Source organism: Saccostrea echinata, unplaced genomic scaffold (genome assembly GCF_033153115.1).
Source record: "Saccostrea echinata isolate AGI-Se365-2 ecotype Australia unplaced genomic scaffold, CSIRO_AGI_Sech_v1 ptg000005l, whole genome shotgun sequence".
NCBI lineage: Eukaryota > Metazoa > Mollusca > Bivalvia > Ostreida > Ostreidae > Saccostrea > Saccostrea echinata.
In genome coordinates this window covers 17,432,831-17,445,617 of record NW_026889754.1, presented here as the reverse complement: position 1 = coordinate 17,445,617, position 12,787 = coordinate 17,432,831, and the positions used below count along the sequence as shown (strand labels likewise).

The following is a 12,787-nucleotide window of genomic DNA, read 5'->3' as shown; positions in this document are numbered from 1 at the left end:
CTCTTAACTTTTGATTAGTTGGAGCGATGGTTTTCATATTTTCATAAGTCACATGGATATAAAACTTACATTTTCCCTCACAGACTATAATTATGCATGTACATTGTGTAAATCGTTAACTTATTTATTTTGCTCCTGGGAATGACATACAATGTAGTAAGTCTATCGAAATAACAGTTTTCACTACTGTCACAGACCGAAGTCCATATCAACTGATAGTTTCGTGATACAGCATTTGTCCATTGTAAGACACTTATATTTCTATTTTTAACTAACCATATTCGTCCAGCGTAGATAATAACTAGAAATGCTCTTGTTGGTCATGTTTGTTCTGCACGCTTTGTCGAGGTATGATTCGTCCAATTACCCGGAGTAATCCTCCCCGTTCCCGCTACAAGTTTCTCAAGATGGTGCGTGCATTTATTTCTATTAACCGTTCTATGCGAGATTTACTGCTTTTAAAAGTCCCTTTGTATAAATCGTTGTCTTTTAACTTCATCTTGTTTCTAAGCACGCAAAGATTTTGTCTCCCGCTTTCACTGAGGGTGGGGGTTATTAATTTGGGTCTGTCTGTCCGTCCGTCCGTCTGTATTTTTTTCTGTCTGTAACACTTTCGTTTCTGCGCGATTTCTCGAGAACCCTTTGAGCTTTCGCAATGAAATTTTGCATAGCAACTCCATATGGCCTAAACAAGACCCCTATTGATTAAGAGGTCAAAGTTCAAGGTCATAAATTAATAATTTCTGTCTGTTTTAACACTTCCGTTTCCGCGCGATATCTCGAGAATCCTTTGAGCTTTTGAGATGAAATTTTACATAACAACTCCCTGTGGCCTAAAGAAGGCCCCTATTGATTTTAAGGTCAAAGTTCAAGGTCGAAAATTCATAAATTCCATCTGTGTAACACTTTCGTTTCCGGGCGATATCTCAAGAAGCTTTTGAGCTTTTGCAATGAAATTTTATAACATAACCCCCTACGGCCTCTCTTGCCCCTCTCAAAGTGTACCGCCCCGTTTTTTATTTATTTATTTATTGCATTAAAGTCACTTGGCACTATTTTTAGCACAGGGGCATATCGAGAGTTATTACGTATAATACAGATTGTCGGCGGACTTTATATTCTAATTACATTTATTAGAACTGTTTAGTAAAGGCTAAATTAAACAACATTTATTGTGTAAAATTTTGACAATATCAAACGTGAATATAAATATTATATGTGACTTCATGTTTGCATTTAATTTGCTCTATAATCAAGTGCCTCCGTGGTCTAGTGGTATGTTGCTCGCTTAGCAAGCGAGAGGCCCGGGTTCAATCCCCGGAGGATTCTCTTTTTTTAATGTTTTTTTTTTTTTTTTTTTTTTTTTTTGGAAGGGGGGGGGGGTTTACTAAGTGATACTATTCAACATGTAAAATGAAAAAGTTATGATGTCTGGCGTGTACAAACTCATAAAATCATTATTACAGTGTGATAAATATTCCGTATATTAAAAAGAATCTTCTATACACATATTAAAGAATAAGCAATCAAATCTTTATATCCATATTGGCTTTTTTTTAATTTGCTACAATATACATGTATACATTTAATAATTCTACAAATACAGGGGGGCAGTGTGACCCCCGCCCCCGAACTGAGCATGCTCTTCTTTTCTCCCTAAGCGGGGGACACAAATTCTCTTAGCTTGTTCTTTATTTTGGAAACTTATTTTGATAAGGCCTGGTTTATTTGAAAATCTTGTTGGCAGCCAGACTGCGCTTGTTATCTGAACGTATTGTGATACGGTTTCTCCCAGTGCCTGAATCAAATTTTCAGCTTTTTGCAAGACGTTTTCATCTTCAGTGACAGGGATGACACTAGCTGTGATAGTAATTTCATTGTAATTTAGTGGATCTAACGAGTGTCCGGTGATTCCAAGGTGATTGCCGTTATCCCCTGTTACATGTTTTGCTAAATTGTGCAGACGTGATTGTATGGATTGTGCAGAAGTGAGAATTTGATCAGTGCGATTTGTGTCTCTTGCAATGTCTAAAGATATCTCATCTTTCAATGATCGAATCTTTGTTTCAGCATTTTCCATCAAATCAGTTTTTAATCTGTCTAACTTGGACTCAATCATACGCTTCATACTTTCCTGATTATCCTTTAAATTAAGGACTACAGATAAGAGTGTATCTATTTTTCCTGACACAGAGTCAGAGCTTGTTTGGTTTGACGCCATATTTATATTATCCAGTGACTTGTCATGGAAAGTGAATGAACCGAATACACTACTAACTAATTCACTGTCAGTTTCACTTCTAGTACTGTCATTAAGTTCCTCTGTAGACGCGTATAAAATAGAATTCGCTTGATTCAGTAAATCACTCACCGTTATATCTCGCTCGATCTGCTCGTGATTACTGTTCAAAGTGGTGTCCTCGGCTTTGAAATATTTAAAATCGGGACTGACTTCACTACCGCTATTATTGCTGCTGCTTTTGACCTTTTTCCTGTTCTGCTTGTTTTGTCTATTTTCAGTCATTATATTCAGTTACATCAAGATATGGCACAAATTCACACTGTTTAAGACGCATTTTTTACTCAAAACTCAGAGCACAGAAAATTGACGTCCATACACAAAGTCACGTGGCACACACTAAAAGTGTATTCCTTGTGGTCAGACCAATACTAGGGTACAAATAGTTTTGACCTTGACATTGGAGTTTGACCTCCTTTTTAAAAACTTAACCTTAACTTTTAAATGGTTATTGCTAGGGTTTTCACAATAAATATGTTTATTCCTTGTGTTAAGACCTTCCCTATGGTACAGAAAATGTTGACCCTCTGACTTTGACCTTAGAGTTTAGCCTACTTTTTAAATACTTGTACCTTAGCTATAACTTTGTAATGATTACTGCTAGGGCATTCATTTTTCACAGGCATGTTCCATATGACAATTTTGACCCTTTGACCTTGACATTTGAGTTTCATCTACTTTTGAAAAACTTAAACGTTGCCTAACTTTTGAACGGTTAAGGTTTTCTTATTTTACATATGATTTCCTTGTGACTAGACCTTTAATGGGGTTTCATTATTTTTGATCTCTTATCTTGGAGTTTTACTTGCATTTGAAAAACTGGGACATCAGTTTTTTCTCAAACACTTTTTCTTTTTTTTTTATGATTACCTGTTCCTTTATTCCCTTGAGTCAACTGATAATTAACGACTATTTTATAACTTATTTATTTTCATGCGCCCGTAATCGAAAATTCAGGAGCAAATAATTCTTGCTCTGTCCGTACGTCTGTCTGTCCGTTTGTTAATAAATCTGTCTGTCCGCAAAACTTTAACCTTGCCAATAACTTCTGATTGGTTGGAGCTATGTTTCTCATATTTTACCTGTGTATTCCTTGTGACAAGACTTTTCTATTGGTACCAACCTTAAAGTTTGACCAGTTATTGCAGAATTTTACTATACTTTAACCCTGGCCTCAACTTTTGAACGATTGGTGACATGCGCACCTTTTTTATAATACATGTCCTGGCCATGGGTACAAACATTTTCGACTTTGACCTGGAGTTTAACCTACGGGTACCTTGGTCATAACTTTTGAACAGTAAGTGCTGGGCTTTAACACTGGTGTATTTCTTGTAAAAGTCCTTCCCTTGGGCACTATCTATTTTTTTCACCTTGACCTTCGACTTTGACCTAATTTTTAAAACTTTAACTTTAGCCATAACTTTTGAACGGTTGGTGATAGGGCTTTTATGTTTCACAGGGGTGTTTCTTATGACAAGGTCGCTTTGTGATCGGGAAGTCGTGAGTTCGAATCTCGGCCGCGACTGACCTAAGTCGATAAAAAATGGGTAGCAACTGTTCCTTCGCCATGCGCTCGGCACTTTGAAGTGAAAGCTGCAGGTCCTTCGGATGGGACCTTAAAAACCGAGGCCCCGTGTCACGGTAAGCGTTGGCACGATAAAGATCCCTCACTGCTCAATGGCCCTGAGTGCCGAGTAAAGGTCAAAATTTGAAGCCCTTCACCGGTATGTGGTGACGTCTCTATATGAGTGAAAAACTCTCGAATGGGACGTAAAACAACATACAACCAATCAATCAATCTTGTGACAAGACCTTCATTTAGGTACCAGTATTTTTTTTATCTCTCGACTTCCTCCTTGGTGTTTGACTTGCATCTGAGAAACTTTAACCTTCCCCATAAGCTGCCAAACGGGGTCATCAGTGTTTATACGGTATCATCCGAAGGACCGGTTTCCACGTCCTACAGTGGGATTTGAACCCCCGACATAAGGAAAACTCCTTACTCTGCGATTTTAGAGCAAACGCTCTAACAACTGTGCCACGCGGGTGACACTAGTAAATACAAATGCATATTTTAAAAAAAAAATTGAATAACTTGTTCTATCCTCAAGTTACAACTTTCAAATGACATAAAACTCTATCAATCACAAGTAAAACAACTATATTTTCATTTCAATGGCTAAACAATTTATTTTCTCTTTCTTCAAAACGGACACGTATGATTTTCTCAAGTGTTCTAAGCGATAAGATGTGACCACTCTGAGCTGGCAAAACAGAGCTGATTAGGATGCCCGTTTCCTAGGAAACCGGCCAGTCACCTGCTGAGCCAATGAATTTTACCACTTACCTAATTATTTGCAGCTCTAAAATTCAGCATTTTAAGTTTCACAGTGCTAAATACATGTATATAATTTACAAAATTATGTACTGTACAGAATAAAACTTCAACATGTATTTGCAATGGTCTCGGACATATTCATAAATTGATTATTCAGATAAATTCTTCTTTTATAATATTTTAAGGAAACATGGACTGTCTCTATTGAAAGAAGTTAACGTGGTTCTGAAAGACACAAATTTAATTAACAGATCACCTACATGTACGTTAATGAAAGTTGTTTTCCTTCCCAATATTCACTTCGTTGAACCAACACTGAGCAAACGTTGAAAGCCCAATAAAATTACAAATTCTTTTGCAAAGTGGTATATCATAAAATTTCCAGTTTCTACTAGTAGATGATTTGCAGTACGAAATTTTGAAAGCATTTTTTTCTTATTTTAGGAGATAACTCATCAAAATAATTTTCAAATAAAAATTCTATATAGATATTCCGTTTATGTGTCCCTTTGAGGCGTCGTTTACATCACTGGACCACTTTTGCATACGTTGATCTTGTAATTCATTTATGATGTATATTGACACCATGTCCGTACCATGAAATATATGAAGATAACGAACAGTATTTAGACTCAAAAGTCCATCAAACAATACAAAATAGGAGCAGAGCAAACACGGACCTCCAAACATCAGAGGTGGGATCAGGTGCCATGGAGGAGTGAGCATCCCCTGCCGACCGGCCGTGTGCTCCTTGTCATGATCGGGAAATAACGGAAAATCCGTCGACAATTCAGTGTGTAAATAATGGCTTAACAATTTGTATGAAAAACGTCAGTCAGCATTTGACTCAATGATAAATTGTATTTGCTGACAAAGTCACTGTATCGACCATAGAACTTACGATATTCTGGTTTCATCAACTTGTTTGTCAATAATTTACCTCGTTTTAGAAATTGTACATACGTAGAGCATGCTCTTGCGTATCGAATCAACTGAGAGATATATACCCCGTATGCAGGTGATGAAGGTATATTGCTGCATAAGTAAGGGAAGTTGACGATTGAAAAGTTAAAGTCATCACGTTTATCATAAAGCTTGGTTGTTAGATTACCATTAACGTTTTTTTCAAGTAAAATATCCAAATATGAAACAGATGTGTCAGACTCTGTGGTATCTTTTATCTCAAGCTCACAAGGATATATCGTATCGACATAAGAATGGAAATACCATTGTTAATTGACAATACGTCGTCGATATATCTAAATGTCAAGTTGAAGGCCACAGCAAGTGTTTTCTTCTTTTCACGTACAAGATTTTGGACAAATTCTGCTTCATATGAATACAAAAAAAGATCTGCTAATAACGGGGCGCAATTGGTACCCATGGGAATTCCAATAGATTGTTGGAAGACCTGATCTCCAAAAACAACATAGATATTGTCAATCAGAAACTCAGGCATCTTTTTAATGTCAATTCAAAGTACTTGTGTGTACAATCAGAATGTTTTTTAACAAAATAATTTTGCAAGTGACCAATGACAAGGTAAGTAAATTTACGAGTTCCATTTTTATCGAAAAAGCAGCTGTCAATGATATCAAAAAGCCTGGATTTAATTTCTCGTGGGGAATGGTTGTGTATAAAGTTGAAAAGTCGTAAGTTTTAAAGCTGTTGATTTTGGTACATTTCATACATTTCATACATTTCCATACATTTCATAAACCACATATATACATAATTGGGTACAGTCCACTAATTATTTTCCCATAGGCGACAATGTTAACGTTTCTTCACATAGCAATGTCCCTAATTTTCGTTCAGCAGTGAGTGACCCCTCAAATCAATGCACATCAAGTTGTCTTTCCTTGGTTAAAATCTCGAGGTGGCATGTCAGATTCGTTTTTCGGCAAAATGCGTCTGTCTGCGTTAACCCCTGAAAATTAATGTGAAAGTAGGGGAAGTAAGACTTCCCACTGGTGTTATAATACATAAAATAAGTTTGCTGATCTCCTTGATGAATGACATCTGCCAAGCTTTTTTGCAAGGGAACATACTCCTTATCAACAAGTATGTTTTTTTGTTTGTATGTTGTTTAACGTCCCTCTCGAGAATTTTTCACTCATATGGAGACGCCCCCACTTGCCGGTGGAGAGCTGCAAATTTTGTCCTATACTCGGCACTTACGGCCATTGAGCAATGAGGGATCTTTTTCGTGCCAGCACCTACTGCGACACGGGACCTCGGTTTATACGGTCTCATCCGAAGGACCGGTCTCCACGTCCCACAGTGGGATTCGAACCCGCGACGTAAGGATCAACTCTTTACTTCACGGCTCTAGAGCAGACGTTCTAACCACTGCGCCACGCGGGCGACTCAACAAGTACGAGGCTCCATTAAATACATTATCACAGTCGTTTTTTTAAATTCAGGTCTGCAAATTAAGGAACTTGTAATTATACCCCCGCTCCGAAGAAGAGGGGGTATACTGTTTTACCTTTGTGTGTCTGTCTGTGTGTGTGTCTAGCTGCCTGTCTGTCCGTAACAAATTTTTCGTCACAGTTTTCCCAGCAGCTACTAATCGCAGATGCTTGAAAAAGGTTCCGCCCGTGCATTTTAGGTCGAACGGCGGCGCCACTGTTTTATAAGTGGTTACGGAAACGCTTTGTCTTGATGACGCTTGAATGTTTTCATTTGAAAGATTTCATTACAACGAAGTATGCCACAGTATTGTTGCGTTCCTGCTGTAAAAATACGGGTGGACATCATTTTCCATCAGATACCACACTAATTTTGAAATGGCGAGTTGCCATTAAACGACATTGTGTGTTACGCCCACTTTCTCGCCATTGATTACAAGACAACGCTATTAGGTTAGTCATGATATTAATTATATGTTTATAGATGTTTTTTGTTCAAATTTCATTTATGTTTTGTATTTCCATGATTGTTATTTTTCAACAAAGCAAATGCATTTCTGTTTGTGTTGCTTTGTGGTTTGTTTTCCATTTCCCAGGTACGTCGTGTAAAAACAGGCATTCAAGTAAGGATGATGAAGTTGAAGCGGATAAAATTATTTAGGAGTATTTTAGATCCATTGTATATGATATATATATTGATATATATATTTTCATAAGCTTGATAATTATTTTTATAATAAACATGATAACTCAATATAATAATTTATATTAAAGACATTATTAATGATATTTTCTTCTAATTTTGTTTTTGGGTGGTTATTGATGACAACATCCAAGACCATACTATATAGATATTCAATTACATGTATATTAAAATTGCATTCAAAATCTCAAACTATTTCCATCTTTTAAATTAATTAATTCTATCTCTTTTTTTAATAAGGTGACAGATCAAGACTAAAGGAAGATGCTGTTCCTTCAATTTTTACATTTAATGCAAGAGAAAAACTATTTAAGAAAAGACACATACAGCCAGAAATTCAATTCCAGGCGTTTGTCAGCAGGAAATAGAGGTTGAAAATGAACTAGAACTTCTTGTTGACTGTGATGAATGTCAAACTCGAGTACCTGCACTGCAACACCAAGGTATACAGTGTGAAATTCCAACATTCGGAAAATTATCTGTTGAAAGTATGATGAATAATGATAAAGTCATTAAATACTACACTGGGTTTCAAGATTACAACCACTTTATGATGCTTTTTTACTGCCTCGGACCTAGTGCATATGAGCTCACATACCAGTGTTCATTACTTCACCCAAAAGACCAATTGTTCATAACTCTTATCAAACTTCGACAAGACAAAGAAGATGTTGAATTTTCATTGCTTTTTAATGTGTCAGAGTCCACAGTATCAAGAAAAATTATGACCTGGATAAACTTTATGTATTTTCAATTAAAAGAGCTAAATATTTGGCCATCTCCAGCAGTCGTCCATGAACACATGCCTCAAGACTTTAAATCAAAATTAATTCCCTAACACCAGAGTTATACTAGATGCCACTGAGGTACCCATTGAACGCTCCCATGTTAATTGTCAGATGGTGACATGGTCAAATTATAAACATAAAAATACACTCAAGACGATGATAGGCTGCAGTCCAAAGGGTGCAATAACTTTTATTTCAGATTCTTATGGTGGCTCTGCTTCTGACAGGCAGATTATTGAAAATCTTGTCTTTTAGAACACATATTAAAGCTTTTTGAAAAGGGTGATTCCATCATGGCCGATAGAGGCATAATGTTTCATGATTTATTTGCAAACCAAGACGTTCACATTAATACTCCAACACTGTTGAAGTGAAAATCCCAATTAGATCCAGGTGAAGTGATGCATGATAGACGAGTGGCTACAAAAAAAATTCATATTGAGAGAGTTATCGGGTTGTCAAAACGTTTCAAAAAATTGAAGCATGCATGGGATTTCTAATAGTAAACTTCAGTTAGGGTCTCGAATCATATTTGTTTGTTTTGCCATATCAAACTTGAGGAGAAATATTGTTCCAAAGAAAGAATAAGAATAAGTTTGTATTCAACATGACCTTAAGTTTTTTTTTTTTTAAATCTGTTGCTCATATATACTGATAATTTGTGGATAAAGTTCGATTTTACCAGATAGAGATCAAATAGTGTCAAGATAAAATGCTTTTTACGATTCAAGTTTTTGCAGTATTCATTATATGTATAAAAATTATTCATGTTCTTAAGGAAACGCTAAACACTGCACACTGAAGAGTTCCAATTCCACTGTAGTGTTATGCAGTTAGAGTGATCTGTCCTATGGTGTAAGTACTAAGTAAACATGGAATAAATTGAATCTACAGTAATTGACTCAATTTAAAAATAGATTTAAAACTTAATAGTATTCTTCACCTTATATTAGACCAAAATTAAGTAATTGAAAATCAATTATTTGCATGTATTTTCTCAGAGAAAGTAATCAACATTGATATCTGTTCCCAAATACTTCACTGAAAACATTTATTCTGGGGAAATATGGCAGGTATCCTATGTTGAAAATGAACTAGAAAATCTCGGTATCTACACTTTCGTATCATATGATTTTAATAGAATCATTCATTACAACGAGTGTGGGATAGTGAAATTCCACCAAGGGGACAAGATTCACGGTCTAGGACGAGGCTTTGCCGAGTCCTAGACCGTGAATCTTGGCCCCGAGGTGGAATTTCACTATTCCCACACGAGTATGTAATGAATGATTATTTTTCTCGCATTATTTTATCCAAAATAACGGCCTGTCAATGACGTCGCTATGATAGGGCTAAAAATATATTCTTTTAATTTTCCATCTAATTAAAAATCTAAATACACCATCAGAGAGAGCGTACCTGAAATGGTTTACACGCAGTGTAAACTGATAAAATGAATTTCAGTCCATGTAAATTAATTAGATAGATAAAAACTGGGAATAAAAAAACTTATCTATCCGAAAGCGTACACATTCATTCAAGAAGACCCTTCCGCGATCTAAAAATAGTGCCATTTAAAAAGTGAAAATACGACAATATTTTGAATGAAAATAAGTTTATCTTAATAAGTCAAATGACAACATTTTAAGTATATGTAATATTTTTTAACATTGTTACAATTTCTTTATATAAAGACGGAATGTTTACGTTATCGTTCGCGGCGTAGTAATACACAGTGTAAGACAGAAAAATCTCACACTGCTGTCTCACACCGGACAAGTCAATCTCACACCGGTGATTATGCGAGAATCTCCAATCCCACCCCCACCCCCTTTAAAAAAAGATTAGAAGTGTTTAGGGCTTCCCTAATAAGAAAAAAAGAAATCATGTAAAATCCATGCAAAAGTATATATTTTTTGCATAAGTATCAACTGATTATAAATTGCAGTACATGCTGTAAAATACTGTTGTACAGTTGAAAAATATACAATAATGACTAGGTTGCACTTAATATTTTTTAAATAATACATGCAGTTCTGTGTAACACTGAAAAAAATTTCGAGGAGTGTAAATTTTCAATGTTACCCTCAACTTTTATACAATACATATCACAATAAACCATGGCACATAAATTCTGCACAGTCAACATTTTTTTGAATATCAAGCAATGTTGACTGTTGCTTAGCTGGAGGATGTGGTTTCATCATTCAATTAGTTCACATGAAACTATAATATCAAGGAATAATGCATTTCATATTTAGCAAATTGTAACACTTCAGTATTTGAGAGTTGTGAAATGTCAGTATATATTTTTTTCTTTTTTGGTTTTTAAGACAAGGTAAAATACAGACTGATATTAATCACACACACACACACACACACACACACACATATATATATATATATATATATATATATATATATATATATATATATATATATATATATAACATTTTATGACATGTACCCCTAGATAAAATAAATATTTCCAAATGCAATATACATGTATTGAGACTGTTTATTACTGATTATTTTCAATAAGTATCTTGACTATTGACCACAATGATTGCCAAACGTCTAATAAAAGTTAGCTCGGTGTAATGTAATACAAATAACATTTCCTTTTAAAACAGTGATGCAACATAACTTCTGTAAAACTTTGTGTAAAAAGTTTCAAGCTTAGGAAGGAGACAAGTGTTACAGTATTCTTTGTCAAAAGAGATTTTCTGTACAAACAAATCACCTAAGGTGTAAACAACAAAGTAGCACAGAGACTTTTTAGTTACATAAAGCTGGCCTTGTATTTGGTCATATTATTTGCTTGAAGGCTTCAAAATAATATTGCCCTCTTTATCATATCTCAAAAATTTGAAATTTTTCACTGGTTTCACAAGATCATTTCTGCCATTAAATGTACATTTAACTTCTACAATACTACTGTCATCAACAACAGCATCAGGAGAAGCACCTAAATAAGGCCTATCTAAACAAAAAAAAAAAAAAACACATTTCTTAGCATTTACGTTAAATTTGCTGTTGAATATTTTCAGAGCTTTTGCCTTATAATTTTTTCCATGTCGCAGAGCTCCACTGTTGATTTTAACATCAGACAATAATGCAGCACACAGCTTCTTTGTATTTCTACAAAAAGTGGCCTTGCATATTTCCCCAAACTTTGATGCCGTTAGACACCACTTCTTTTCGATGAACCAAATCTGACTTGCACTCTGCTGTCTTGTGGACTCTTCAAATCTTACTACATCAGATTCTGTAACCTATGCATGTGTAAAATTAGCATTAAATTTTAAACAAATGAAAATCATAAGAGTTAGATTTATTTAACAAAATCCGTTACACGTACATGGAATTGTCCACCCAGTGCTCAGTAAAAGGCATCTGACAATAGTCGTGGTCTTTGACTGCAGCCTAGAAAGGAAATTTTTTTGTCATTTCATTTACTAGTACATTGTTAAGAATGCTACTTTTCAGGAATAATTTTTTTTTTATTTCTTTAACATATACAGTTGAACTTCGGAATCTCGAACACTGATATCTCGAATACCATGGATATGTCAAAGTGATTTGGAAGTCCCAATCGCTTATTTTTTTTAAAGTATTTTACCCTCGATATCTCTAAGTTTTTTCTTGGTCCCATCGAGTTCAAGATAATGAGGTTTCACTGTATATACCTGAATATTTGCCTTCCCATACATGTATCGGAATGAGATATCATTTGAGAACTAGCTGCAATAATTGGTAACTATAGATTGTACAAAGTCGTTGTATCCAGAACATTTTTTTCTTTTCTCAGGCCTTGGGTCACTGAGGAAGTCTGCAGCTAACTTTCTCTTGGTTGGCAGCTTTTCAGCTTTGACTGGAGATCCTTGAAAGCACACAACAAATGAAACCCATAAAACATTAAGTCATTTTCTGTAGTTATAAATGCATTTTTGTATATGTATTAAATTATTTAGAGGAACAATGAATTACCATTATAGGAGGATTTTGGTTTTGTACACATCATTAATGTATCAGTGCAAGACTTCCCCAGTTTGAGTTCTGATTCTGCAAACTCTTTTATCATCAGGAGATCTGCAGCAATGTGTTTGCAGCTTCCATGAGGTCTCTTCCCTGCTGGACACTCACAGTGTGTGTTTAAAGGATCTCCAGACTTTTTATCTAATCTTATCTTGTATATATATGATACCTGTAGCAATTAACATTATTATGAAATGAACAACA

General features: G+C 35.2%; 1 protein-coding gene across 1 annotated transcript; it reads right to left on the bottom strand.

Moving 5' to 3' along the window:
* Positions 1–11,358: 11,358 nt before the first annotated feature.
* LOC133179743 (uncharacterized) lies at positions 11,359–12,559 on the bottom strand. The gene is made up of 4 exons (XM_061314438.1): positions 12,536–12,559; positions 12,235–12,428; positions 11,903–11,971; positions 11,359–11,820 (listed from the first exon to the last, which is right to left on the bottom strand). Exons 2-4 carry the CDS (start codon positions 12,256–12,258, stop codon positions 11,359–11,361), a joined length of 555 nt encoding a protein of 184 aa, XP_061170422.1. The 5' UTR covers positions 12,259–12,428; positions 12,536–12,559.
* Positions 12,560–12,787: the final 228 nt, after the last annotated feature.